This window comes from Rhinoderma darwinii, chromosome 3 (assembly GCF_050947455.1).
Source record: "Rhinoderma darwinii isolate aRhiDar2 chromosome 3, aRhiDar2.hap1, whole genome shotgun sequence".
NCBI lineage: Eukaryota > Metazoa > Chordata > Amphibia > Anura > Rhinodermatidae > Rhinoderma > Rhinoderma darwinii.
In genome coordinates, this window is record NC_134689.1 from 366263614 (window position 1) to 366277152 (window position 13539).

General features: G+C 40.3%; 1 protein-coding gene across 1 annotated transcript; it reads right to left on the reverse strand.

Annotated features, from left to right (window-relative positions):
• Nucleotides 1-1870: 1870 nt before the first annotated feature.
• LOC142749965 (uncharacterized) lies at nucleotides 1871-13319 on the reverse strand. Its single transcript, XM_075858603.1, has 2 exons — nucleotides 10854-13319; nucleotides 1871-10307 (listed from the first exon to the last, which is right to left on the reverse strand). Exons 1-2 carry the CDS (start codon nucleotides 13317-13319, stop codon nucleotides 10254-10256), a joined length of 2520 nt encoding a protein of 839 aa, XP_075714718.1. The 3' UTR covers nucleotides 1871-10253.
• Between the last annotated feature and the right edge of the window lie 220 nt (nucleotides 13320-13539).

Below are 13539 nucleotides of genomic sequence, written 5' to 3' on the forward strand. Positions count from 1 at the left end.
CCAAAATCCAAATGGTGCTCCTACCCCTCTGAGACCTGCCGTGGGTCTATACAGCAGTTTATTACCACATATGGGGTATTGCCGTAATCAGGCGAAATTGCTTTATAAATGTTGTGGTGCTTTTTCTCATTTCTTCCTTGTAAAAAATTGAAAATTCTATGGTTTTTCAGGAAAAAAAATAATTTTCATTTTTACAGGCTAATTCAAATAAATTTAGCAAAAAAACTGTGGGGTCAAAATGCTAACTATAGCTCTAGATACATTCCTTGAGGTGTGTAGTTTCCAAAATGGGGTCACTTTTGGGGGATTTCCACTGTTTTGGCACCACAAGACCTCTTTACACCTGATATGGTACCTAAAATTTATTCTAATAAAAAGGAGGCCACAAAATCCTCTAGCTGCTCCTTTGCTTCTGAGGTTTGTGTTTCAGTCCATTACCACACTAGGACCACATGTGGGATATTTCTAAAAACTGCAGAACCTGGGCAATAAATATTGAGTTGCGTTTCTCTGGTAAAACTTTCTGTGTTACAGAAAAAAATGTATTACAAATGAATTTCAGCAAAAAAAATAAAATTTGTAAATTTCACCTTTACATTGCTTTAATTCCTGTGAAACGCCTGAAAGGTTAAAACACTTTCTGAATGCTGTTTTAAATACTTCGAGGGGTGCAGTTTTTAAAATAAAGTGTTTTTTAAGGTTTTCAAATATATGGGCCCCTCAAAACCACTTCAGAATTGAACTGGTCCCTGAAAAAAAAGCCTTTTGACATTTTCTTGAAAATGTGAGAAATTGCTGCTAAAATTCTAAGCCTTGTAACGTCCTCGAAAAAAAAAAGGACGTTCAAAAAACAATGCAAACATAAAGTAGACGTATGGGAAATGTTAAATAGTAACTATTTTGGGTGGTATTACTATGTGTTTTACAAGCAGATACATTTACATTTAGAAAAATCATATTTTTTGCAAATTTTCGCCAAATTTTGGCGTTTTTCACAAATAAATATTAAATTTATCGACCAATTTTTTTCACTAACATAAAGTACAATATGTCACGAGAAAACAATCTCGGAATCGCTTGGATAGGTATAAGCATTCCAGAGTTATTACCACATAAAGTGACACATGTCAGATTTGATAAAATAGGGCTGGTCCTGAAGGCCAAAATGAGCTTGGTCCTGAAAGGGTTAATAGAGTAAGCAAACAATTTTTCAATAATGTTTAGGTCAACGGCAGGCTGTCAAACTAACTGTCGAAGAAACCCCTTCCAGGTAACACCTTTTGGGATGGGTGCTCTAATGGGCTCCCTCTGCTTTGTCAGGTGGTATTCAAATATGGTAATTGAAGTATCAGCAGTGCACCGGGAGATCAATAAAGACAATAGCAATATGTTGTCTCAATCAATATTCTCATTTATTATCAAGATACATAGGTTAATATACCCTCAGGGCGTACCCTCTAACCAGGGTGTTACCTCTCATGGAACAACCAATCATAACATTTTACACGTAGACTGAAAATACGTCATAGGGTACCTTCCCACTGAGGTCACGTGATCTTTCTAACACCTGCAAATCCTGGCCTACAAACAATAGAAATGTAGGAGGTTTTCATAAGTGTATGTGGTGATTTCATATATGTGTGTGAAATACTGAGATGAAGAGAATTAATTACAAATATGATGATTATTTCAGGTCTAGGCGTTCTGCCAGACTCCTGTCGTGGAAATCCATCGCTCAAAATATATTAGACTGAAATTTATACGAGTCCCAACAGACTCTCAAGGCCAGACTCCATTAGTCAGAATCCTAATTAGGATATTTCACCGATATATATCGAGAGACGAGAAGAAAACACACAGACGCTGCTGATAATGTTCAAAATTCTCATCTGAAGGATTTATTACCAAACTCAAACTGTTAAACTGAAATTCAGAAGGGGTGTAGGCTTGAGGTAAACCAATCAGAGACAATGTAACAATATTTGTTATTCAGTAAAAAGCATATCATAACGTACATCCCAGATACATCATTATAATTCTTCACACATTAGCTTTTACAGGTTTCTTATCTCTCTTTTGGACAGAATGTCCTCGTGGAGATGGGGGGAGACCTTCCCTTACGCATACTTGCCATCCCCCCATCTCACTCCCATCTCACTCCCTGTCCATCTTCACATGGGAACCAAGGTCAAAGATAAAACATACAAAATCAACATTACTTGTATTAAAGGAACAATGACTTTTCTATTCACTACAATAAAACCAAGATGGGAACTCCAGACAAGATGGCTGCTGCATGAAACTAAATCATTTAAACATTATCATCACTTTCACATAATACATATCTTAGTAATTCGGCCTCCTGCTTGATAATTCACAATGTAATTTCATACAGAGAATATAAGCAAATAAATCATCCTTCACAAACCTCCCTTTTTCTCATATTAAATTACAGAAATTATATATATTATGATTATGAAACTCAAACAATATATCAATAGGGCCACAACTAATATGATGCCATCACCAATGTCCGGTTAGGGTATGGTGTCCCACCAGTGTATTGACAAGTCATGTACATCATCGTCCTCTTCTTCTCCTGTCTTCTGATTAGAACACTTGATACTGCTGACGGATTCACTCAGGTCTTTGGTCTTTACTTGGAACTTTGCTGATGTCATCAGGACTTGATTTGGTCCTTTTCATCTGTCAGACACCGTCTCTTTAAGTTTACGTCACCGGGCTATACACAACACCTCATGCTGTGAGCCTGGTGTGAGATCCCACGTAGGCGGATTAGTGGGGTGTTATTGTGACCCCACAAACCCTCCGCTCATCTGTCTTCTTACTTGTCTGGGCGGCTGCTTGGAATTGTGACACTGCCGTCAGTTCATGACAAACGCGTTGTACTGGCTCCGGCTGCGCCTGCCGCACCTCAGTAATGGAGTTCATCGTATTAAAAATATTTTAGTTCATGTTTACTGCCACTTGCTGGGGGACCCCAACCCTTGTCAATTGTTACTAATCTGGTGATAACATCTACGTAACAATGTCAGGCCCTTAAACTAAATCAAACAAACAAACACCTTTTATATAAGAAAAACTTCTCTGTTCCAATGGACATGGCACCTAGAAGATGTGTAATTATTGGGTACATTTCATATGCACTTGGTGTCACGCTTTCCAGCAGGATTTGTACCTTGATCTGAGCTGATTGCCTGGAACATCTCCAGCTCACCAAAATATACACAGATTCCACATGTTTATCTGACAAATGTCACAAACCAATTTTTCTTACTCTAATTTGTATTGCATGGGGAGGCCTCTCAAGGTCTGTTCTCTTCGTGGGAGGCGGGTATGATAAGGTTGGCACCGGTCTGCCAGGACTGTTCTGTAGGCAAATCAAACAGCTCTAACAGAATTTAGCAGCAACAGCTGTAAAGCCTGGGACATACCAATTAGATCTTACCAAATCGATCCTTGCAGTCTTGGGGCATATGTGAGGTCATACACCATCAATGCAAAAGCCATCAAGAGTGCCTTGGGTCTTACCGATTCACGTTCCCTTATCCGTCCACATTCTGTTAGAATCTGGTTCTCACGCCTTCCGCTCCCAGTTGGACTCTTCCTGTGGAGAACAAACTTTTTCATTGTATAAACATTAATTGATCTTAATCAAATAATTAATTTGAAGAAAAACATTAACAAATAACATCTTTACATCAAACGTTCACATTGAGCAATAACTAGAAATGATACATGCAAACTCATTTTTCTTCTTTATATATATATATATATATATATATATATATATATATATATATACACACACACACACACACACACACTGCACAGAATTTTCCTTTCACAATAACAACGACAAAAAACAAATAACTAAAAATGTTTTCTAATGGGAATATTCCACTTCTGTACCTTTCTATCTGACGCATGACTCTACTAGTCCAATGCTAAGGCTGATCCAGAACTTTACATAAAACTTAACTTCAATATTTAATATTCCCACAACACTTCTTAAATACAATTGTTAAACAAACTAACTTTGGGATAACATCTGGAGAACTGCTGATATCTTATTGTACAAACATCAGCTCAATACTTGGGATGACATTGTTCCCCCGTCACTTGCACACAACGTCTGCAGTGGGGAAAATACAGGCCGGGCTTCAGCCCCCCCTGAGAACAGATCTACACACACGAGCACCGCGTCATACACGTCTACCTCGGGTAGTTGTATGTTCTGCAGTCGCTGGGACTGTTAATCTGGCTGGGCTGCACTTTTCACAGGTACCTTTGCTGTTTTACCTATGTCATGCCGTGCGCACATCATGCCGGCTGCTACAAACCTAGTGGTGGCATCATTGTATCCAGGGACAAGCCAATTTACTGATACCTGGCTGCATATACCCTTGTTGTCAGTTCTGTTTTCTCTTGCTCTCTCAATTGGCTTACCCAATGATCCAATAAAGTTCCTACTACCAATGGGCCCATAATTGTGGGCGATGCCAAAAGCGTACCTAGAGTCAGTGTAAATGTCGGCCGTCTTACCTTCTGCCAGGTTACAGCCTCAGCGAGCACCTCCAACTCCGCTCCTTGAGATGAACAAGAAGGTGAGAGTGGTTTCTGGGTAATTTACCTTGTGCCTCGTATCCTGTTCTACACATGCTGTATATGATAAAGTAAGTCTACATTACAAATTTACATTGGAAACCCATGTCACATATAGATAGAACATTTCAAAAGGGTGGAGTTTTATTGTTCCGTTTTATCTGATAATCCAGAACACTTGTAAATCCCACCCACCAGGTCCTGTAAATACCTGATTAATACAAAAACAAACAAATTATGTTACTGAAATCTGGCATAAAAATAAACAATATTCAAACAATTTTTTTGTTTTGCCTCCTCCCCATCTAAATCTGTAAAGACTCATCTGTGAGTGACGTCACCTCAGCCTCCTGTGTAAATTGGCTGGAGGGGGATGGTCTCTTACACAATACCTCATATTAGGTGGAGACTACAGCACAGCTTCACCGTTCTGGAAGGATCTGGAACCATCTACACAGAAAAACCTCAAAATGTAGGTTACTGTCATACACATTTAATCTGGGTTACTCCTTGAAGCTCATACACATTTAATCTGGGTTACTCCTTGAAACTCATACACATTTTGTAGATCTCCTAGAACCAAATGCATTAATTCAAAACAAAATAAAACACAAAACAAAACTACCTGATCAGTCCCTTCAACATTTATCTCCCTCCTATTTGGACTCTGCGAAAGTAATGTAGCAGGGTTCAAAACTACATATCAACATAATGAAATTAGATACTCTATCGGGGGGGGGGGGGGGGGGCACTAGTTTAACCCCCTGTAATACACAACGGCCTGGAACAAAAAAGATTACTTTCTCCTGACAAAAATACATTTTATCTTTAAAATGACCTGCAACCATTTACCTGTAAAACATCTCACATTTTCAAAAATAACATTTAGGCAGCACCATAGCACGTGCCTCATGTGTGAAAACAAAAACAAGACAAATGTAATTAGTTATTCAATAACACAGAAAATAATATATCTGGTAATATTAATTACTGCAAACCAATAAGCTGTACATAAGAATAGGGAACAGAGGGGGCACATACATCATCAAGACCCCGTGTCTCACAATATCTGTAAATTAATACATTTGAATCAACATCAAAACATTCCAACATTAAATCTTATCACATTATAACACATTAATCTGCAGTATAGTTTTTATCTTTTTACAAACAGATCCAGCCGGCTGTAATATTTTTCTCGCTTGGTGTAGTTACAGACGACTGCGCTGCGCGAAAATAAAACACGTTCCATAAAAAAATGAAAAAAAAAGTGGAACAGATTTTAACCCCATACACAAAACACTAAAATTTTTAGACATTACTGCTATTAAAAATAGGAAACATACAATATAGTTCTGCTTTTATTGTGGCCATTAGTTTCAAACTTCAGACATGTTACATTACACACATCACACAGATGCCTCATCACATCACACATGTTACATTGCACACATCACACAGATGTCACATCACATTACACATTACACTCCCTCCGTTCTGACCCACGTTAGTCACTGCAATGTACCGGGCTGCTCCGTTTTCTTCACTCTTCCAATGAAAATTTACACCTGTATTTAAATTGTTCTTTCTCACATCATCTTACTTGTAACCACCTGTAATCACCTGCTTTGTCCTTTTAACTTATGCCTTGTCCTGGCCACTCCACTCCCTTTCTCAACTTTCCACAAACCATTGTCTTTATCACATGCAAACATCCTTCTTACAGCTTGCCAGCCTCTTCAACAATTTTTTTCAGTGTGTTATTTTGCCTTCACATACTTTATAATTAAAGCCCCAGCTCCTTTTGCTCATTCTAATGTTGGCCGGGACCAGTGCCCCAAAGCATCTTTGTCCAACTTCCTCCTGACCCCATGGTCGGAGAGCAGTAGGGTGATTTCCGGTAAATCCCCCAACTCCAGACAAACAGGCCACGTTTGCCGACAGATATCTCAGACCAGTCTATCTCCTAGACTGTCTTACCAATACGATATCAAAAGTCGTTCCTCCAAACATTCTAGCAGTAGGATCCTCTGATCCCTCACTGGATTGAACATCAAGAACAGACAAAATGCTGCCAATCAACAATTACAAGAGCAAATTCTTCAACACAATCGACATTCATGAACCTCCATTGATTCAAGCAGGAGTTGGTAACACTTCACTTATGCAGAACACTTGCTGTCGGGGTGTGTCTTTCAGTTCATAGAGCCCATGATGTAACATATATCCCAAACTATTTCCTCTAGCACTTTGCAATGGTTTCACATGCAAATTATATTTGGTAACATATATATATTATCCTCCCCGCTCAGCCGTTCACTCTGTGGATTGTAGTTTAGGGGCCTGTTATGTATGTTGGTGATAATTTCTTTACGGGCTATGGGTCTGATCCAATACCAATGTTCTTCACTGTAATTACTACTACGACACATGTGGCACCTGGGATAAGTGTCAGGGTCATTCAATGAATACAGGACGTTATATTACAACGGTATTCAATCCAGCGGTCTGATGTTATACTACTACAGACTTAATTACTTGGATGTTATTTTACATCAAAGTGTATATGCCGGATTATCATGTGCTAGAAATCAGTCTGTACTGATTCCCACCTTATGCCAGTCTGGCAATGCATACAACTGGTTTATGGACCCTTACACACAATATCACTGGCTGGCAATGCGTTAGGAAAATATAAATGATTTTCTAATACAGTATTCAAAGTTTTCCCTGTTGTACTGGGTAATGGTATTGAGTGCAAATTCAATATAGACACAATTGCTTCTCCTTGCACTGGATTCTACATTATCAGGACTTAAACATTGAAGCCCCTGTGGTACTACAGGATATTACTCACAACTATCTCACCTACAAACAGTCAATACCTCCCAACTATAATCCCAGACAAACGGGTAACAGAACAACTATTAATCCTCAACAATTTTACACAACTAAATAACAAATAACACTACAACAAAGCAGCAAGCAGAAGTTTTGTTTTTTCCTCACAGTCCAAAACAACTCTTTGCATTTCAAATACTTCACATGTGAGTTACGACTTCTCTCCACCATGCGCTACGTCACTGCATTCCAAACACTTCTCACAACTGTTAACAATGTAATTGCTGGCAAAAATTCTCTCATGTCTTTCATATCAACAGTTTAAGATCACGTACACACCTGCAATCCCTCATCACACAAAAAGCTTCAACATACCTTTTTGGATCCATCTTGCAACCCACTGACTAAGGAGTCTCGTCCATAGAAGTGACGTTCTGACAGCTGGATTCCAAGGCTTACGCAATACATGTGTGAATGGTGTAAGAATAAGCTCCTTACCTACCGCGGTTTTTTTGTAATTCACAGATGCAAAGCCAGACCTCTCCAGTGACAGCTTATCAGACGTGCAATCTCCCCGGTTTTATCGGCACCATTACTGTCGTGGAAATCCATCGCTCAAAATATATTAGACTGAAATTTATACGAGTCCCAACAGACTCTCAAGGCCAGACTCCATTAGTCAGAATCCTAATTAGGATATTTCACCGATATATATCGAGAGACGAGAAGAAACACACAGACGCTGCTGATAATGTTCAAAATTCTCATCTGAAGGATTTATTACCAAACTCAAACTGTTAAACTGAAATTCAGAAGGGGTGTAGGCTTGAGGTAAACCAATCAGAGACAATGTAACAATATTTGTTATTCAGTAAAAAGCATATCATAACGTACATCCCAGATACATCATTATAATTCTTCACACATTAGCTTTTACAGGTTTCTTATCTCTCTTTTGGACAGAATGTCCTCGTGGAGATGGGGGGAGACCTTCCCTCACGCATACTTGCCATCCCCCCATCTCACTCCCATCTCACTCCCTGTCCATCTTCACATGGGAACCAAGGTCAAAGATAAAACATACAAAATCAACATTACTTGTATTAAAGGAACAATGACTTTTCTATTCACTACAATAAAACCAAGATGGGAACTCCAGACAAGATGGCTGCTGCATGAAACTAAATCATTTAAACATTATCATCACTTTCACATAATACATATCTTAGTAATTCGGCATCCTGCTTGATAATTCACAATGTAATTTCATACAGAGAATATAAGCAAATAAATCATCCTTCACACTCCTATCTACCAGTATTGAAGGCCACGAAAAAGAACACAAAGTAATAACTTATTCCCTTGTGATTTAAGCAGAACCAGAAAGAGGTCATTACAAAATGGAGAATACATATCTTCATAATCCGGCATCCTGCTTGATAATTCATAGTGTAATTTAATACAGAGAACATAAGCAATTTGACCATCCATCACAAACCCCCCTTTTTCTCATATTAAAATACAGAGATTAAGAATTATCTGATTATAAACTTAAAACAAAATAGTGAATAGGGCCACTACTAATAATATAATGCAATCACCAAGTTCAGGTTTGGGTATAGGGTCCCGTCAGTGCATTTCTAATTGGTCCTCCAAAGATAGATAGAGCATATCCTAACTTGGTGTGCCAAGGTAAGTGTACCAATGGGTGGGCTTTTTGCTTTCCCTCCCTTTTGTACAGCATATGTTTTGGTACTTTATCATAAGGAAGTGCATCCTTGTCCCATGTCCAGGTAGCAGACTGTAACCTAGCTAGGGTACAGGTACCTGTGGTAGTCTGCGGGATCCATTTATATGCATTATGTCCGCACACTATATATATATATCATGGGGAAGGTCAAACCATTGCATACTTCCTAGGGTTAACATATGAGCAAAATGAACTAAGGGAAAAGACTGCTGTAATACACACCAAGGACAATTTGTTCCCAAAGACCCATGGTACACTCCTGTGCATCCACAATACATAGTTTCATTCCCTTGTAAGTCTGTTTCTTCCATATACCCTGGATAACGTTTACAATCAGTCTTACTTCCTGAAGGGAAGAAATGGCCATATTCCCAACTACCATTATGTATGTACCTTTCTACCAGACTTGGTCTAAATACATCTGAGGTCTGTTGGGTTTTATTGAAACTTATCTTTATGCCTTTTATGGGGATCTCACCTAGTGTCAGTGTTTTAGTGACATTTTTAGGGACCCATTTTCCATTTTCCTTTTGTGTGAGAATCAGTGCCTTACTAGGTATCAGGGTTAGATTTACCTGCCACCAGGGATCCTCCATCCATCCTGCTATGGGTAAGGGACACTGCTATTAGACCATGTATACCTTTTTGTGTTATCCTTTACCTTTGAGGGATCCCAACATGTAGTGTTAAGAAGTTCTTTCTCACTAAGGGGCACAGCCATGTATGGCATGGATTTTGAGCTTATGGGACTGTGTGTACATATCCAACAATCAGATAAGTTTGTTAATGCTGTTATAATTTGATGATGTTTTATGAATTTATTGTCCACTTCCTCCTTGAGAACTTGAGTCATCGTCCCCACGAGGGGCAACATCATCGATCGAGGCGACGTCATCTGCGCTGATAACCTTTTTGCAATTGCTTGCATGTATCCAATTGGCTCGTCCTTGGAGCTTCACTGATGTGGCGGTGGCCGGCTGTACTTCTACTGTTTGTCTGTACCTTGGTTCCAGACTGCTCCTGTTGTGTATCTTTGTTACCACCCAGTCTCCAGGTCGTAGTGAGTGGGTACCTGAAAGAAAGTTTGGATCTGGAATAGAAGAAAGGATTCGTTTATGTGTCCTCTCCAGTTGCTTGTGTAGGGCAGCCAAGTATGTGGTCATTGTCATAATGCTTTTGTAACTGCTGAGGAAAATACAGTGCTGTCTTTGGCATATTTCCAAACAATATTTCATAGGGAGAAAGTTTATCCTTCCCTCTTGGTGTGGTTCTTACAGAGTGAGTATAAAGCCAGGGGTAGACATTGTGTCCACGGTAAAGAAGTTTCATTCATGGCCTTCTGGATTTTTAATTTCAAAGTTCCATTTAGTCTTTCTACCTTACCACTGCTTTGTGGGTGATAGGGAGTATGAAATGCTTGTTCTATCCCAAGGCTTTTTAATATGTTCCTCAATAGTTCTTGGGTAAAGTGAGTACCTCTGTCACTTTCAATTGTCTCTGGTACTCCATAGCGGCACACGACCTCAGCTATCAGTTTCTTTGCTGTGGTATCTGCATTTGCTTTAGCCACTGGAAAAGCTTCTGGCCATCCTGAAAATAAATCAGTGCAAACAAGTACATATTGGTACATTCCCACCTTAGGTAGTTGTATGTAGTCCACCTGTAATCGCTGAAAGGGGTAGTAGGACTTAGGAGTGTGTTTAGCTGGTGTTTTGGTGGTTTTACCAGGGTTGTGTTGTGCACATGTCATGCAGCCCTCTGTATATTTGGCTGCTGCATTTTGAAAACCTGGAGCATGCCATGTCTGTAACACTAGCTGGCTCATAGCTCCCTTTGAACAGTGTGTTTTCCCATGGGCTAGGGCACACATCATTGGATATAGTGCTCTTGGCAGGCAAACCTTAGAATTAAGATGCCTCAACTGTCCTAGACCTATTGCTGCACCTCTCTCCTCCCATTCTGCTTGCTCTTGAGGGGGTGCTTGGTCCTGGAAAGCACGCAACAGGGTCTCTGTGATGGGTTGTAAAACAGGCTTCACTATCATCAGAGGGAGAGCAGCAGCGTCTTTTGCCGCTGCATCCGCAGACTCATTACCTTTTGATAGGAGATCACTGTTATTAGTGTGTGCCTGTACTTTGACTATAGCTGCTTGGTCTGGCATGTGCAGTGATTCTAAAAGTTCTTCTACTGCTTTTGCATTCTTTATAGGTTTACCTGCCGAGGTCAAGAACCCTCTGGCTCTCCATATTGTCCCAAAGTCATGTGCAACTCCAAAGGCATATCTGGAGTCAGTGTATATGTTGAAACGCTGTCCCTTACCCAATTTACACGCCTCAGCGAGTGCTTTTAGTTCTGCCTCCTGAGCTGAGCTGCTGGAGGGTAGGGACTGTTGTATGACGGCCTTACCATTGTGGACCACTGCATACCCGGTGAGGAAATGTCCTTTGTCTTCGCTCCAATATCGAGATCCATCTACAAAATACTCAGCATCAGGGTTAATCAGAGTAACATCAAATATACTGTTTATGCCGTTTGATTCCATATCCACTAGACTTTGACAGTCATGTTCATGTTCAAAATTAAATAGATCATCATCAGTGGATAGTTGAAAAATAAGGGGGTGTCCATGTCCCTGTCCCCCCACTCCTCCCTCCTTTTGTTCAGAATCTAGGGGCAGGAGTGTAGCTGGATTCAGAACAACACAACGTTTGATAGTCACATTAGGGGACAGAAGAGTAAGTTCAATTTTAGTAAGTCTTGCAACTGATAAGTGTTTTGTCTTGACTGTGTTCATCATTTCTTGCACTGCGTGTGGGACTTGCACAATAATGTCATGTTGGAGTACAATGTCTGTTGCTTTATCAACTAAAGCTGCTGCTGCTGCTGAGACAGCGCGTATGCATGCCGGGGATCCTAGTACAATGGGATCCAGAGCAAGGGAGTAATAAGCAAGAGGTCGCATCTTGCCTCCATGATCTTGGGCTAATACTCCAGAGGCATGGCCTGCCTGTTCATGGCAGAACAGAGTAAATGGCTTATTGTAGTCAGGAAGTCCCAATGCTGGCCTTGTAGTCAGGGACAGTTTCAGGGAGTGAAAATTGTCAATTGCCTCAGGTGACAGTACAAATGGGTCAGAGGTGAGACAGTCATATAATGGTTGCATCATAGCAGAGGCATCCCTGATCCAGGCTCTGCAGTACCCTATTAAACCCAGGAAAGTCCTCAATTGTTTAGGGTTTCTAGGGACTGGGTGTTTCTGTATGATTTCCAGCCTGTCAGGAGTTAAGTGTTTCATACCTTGGGAAATACAGTGACCAAGGAAAACAACTGTTTTGGCACATAATTGCAACTTGTGCTTGCTTGCTTTACAGCCAACTTCTTCTAGGAACATTAATAGTGATTTATAATTTGTTTCACTGTTCTCCAGACTCTCACTACAAAGTAACAAATCATCTACATATTGTAGTAGAACTGAGGACTGATTGGGGGGCTGCCAGGTGTCCAGAATATCTTTCATGGTACATGAGAAGATATCAGGGGAGTTTGCGGCACCCTGTGGCAGCACTACCCAAGCATACTGTCTTCCCCTATGTGTAAATGCAAAATACTGCTGGCACTCTTTATCCAGCGGGATGGAGAAGAAAGCATTGGCTAAGTCTATAACTGTGAAATAGACTGCAGTGCCGGGGACCTGGTTGAGCAGGGTATGTGGGTTAGGCACTTGTGGTGTATTAATTATTGTCACAGCATTCACAGCCCGTAGGTCATGTACCATCCGGTACTGTACAGGTTGACCTGGCAATGTCTTTTTCTTTACTGGGTAAAGAGGAGTGTTGAAAGGCGAGATTATGGGCACTATAAGATTGTTTTCCAGTAAGGAGTTAATATCCTTTTCTATAGCAGCGTCTTGCTGTGGACTCAGAGGATATTGCTTTATACATACAGGACGGTTCTGCATGTCTGGTTTTAAATTTACTTGTACAGGCGGCACATTTAAAACTCCTACATCCATCTTATCTTGTGCCCATAGTTTTTCTAGGATGTCTGCCAACCAAAGGGGAGGGGTACTGGGGGCTTTTTCAGTGTCCGGCATACTTGCCATACTAAGGAGTTTGCATAGCAGGGACTCTGGAATGGCAGAGGTTAATGTAGGTGTGCCAGAAGAAAAGTCCAATACTGCTCCCAGGGCACTGAGTACATCTGTCCCCAATAAATTGTAGGGAGTGTGTGGTGACACTAACACACGGGAGACAATTGATTGTGTGTCATGTATATTCAGTCGCAATGGTTTTGTTAACTGTAACTGAAATGATGTTCCCTCA

Bases quoted from the DNA above. Each gene is read 5' to 3' on its own strand.
- LOC142749965 (XM_075858603.1), bottom strand. From the start codon at position 13,319: ATGGCAAGTATGCCGGACACTGAAAAAGCCCCCAGTACCCCTCCCCTT. The intron at 10,308-10,853 runs GTGGGAATGTAC...CTTCTATTCCAG, and splicing joins ACTACATACAACTACCTAAG to ATCCAAACTTTCTTTCAGGT.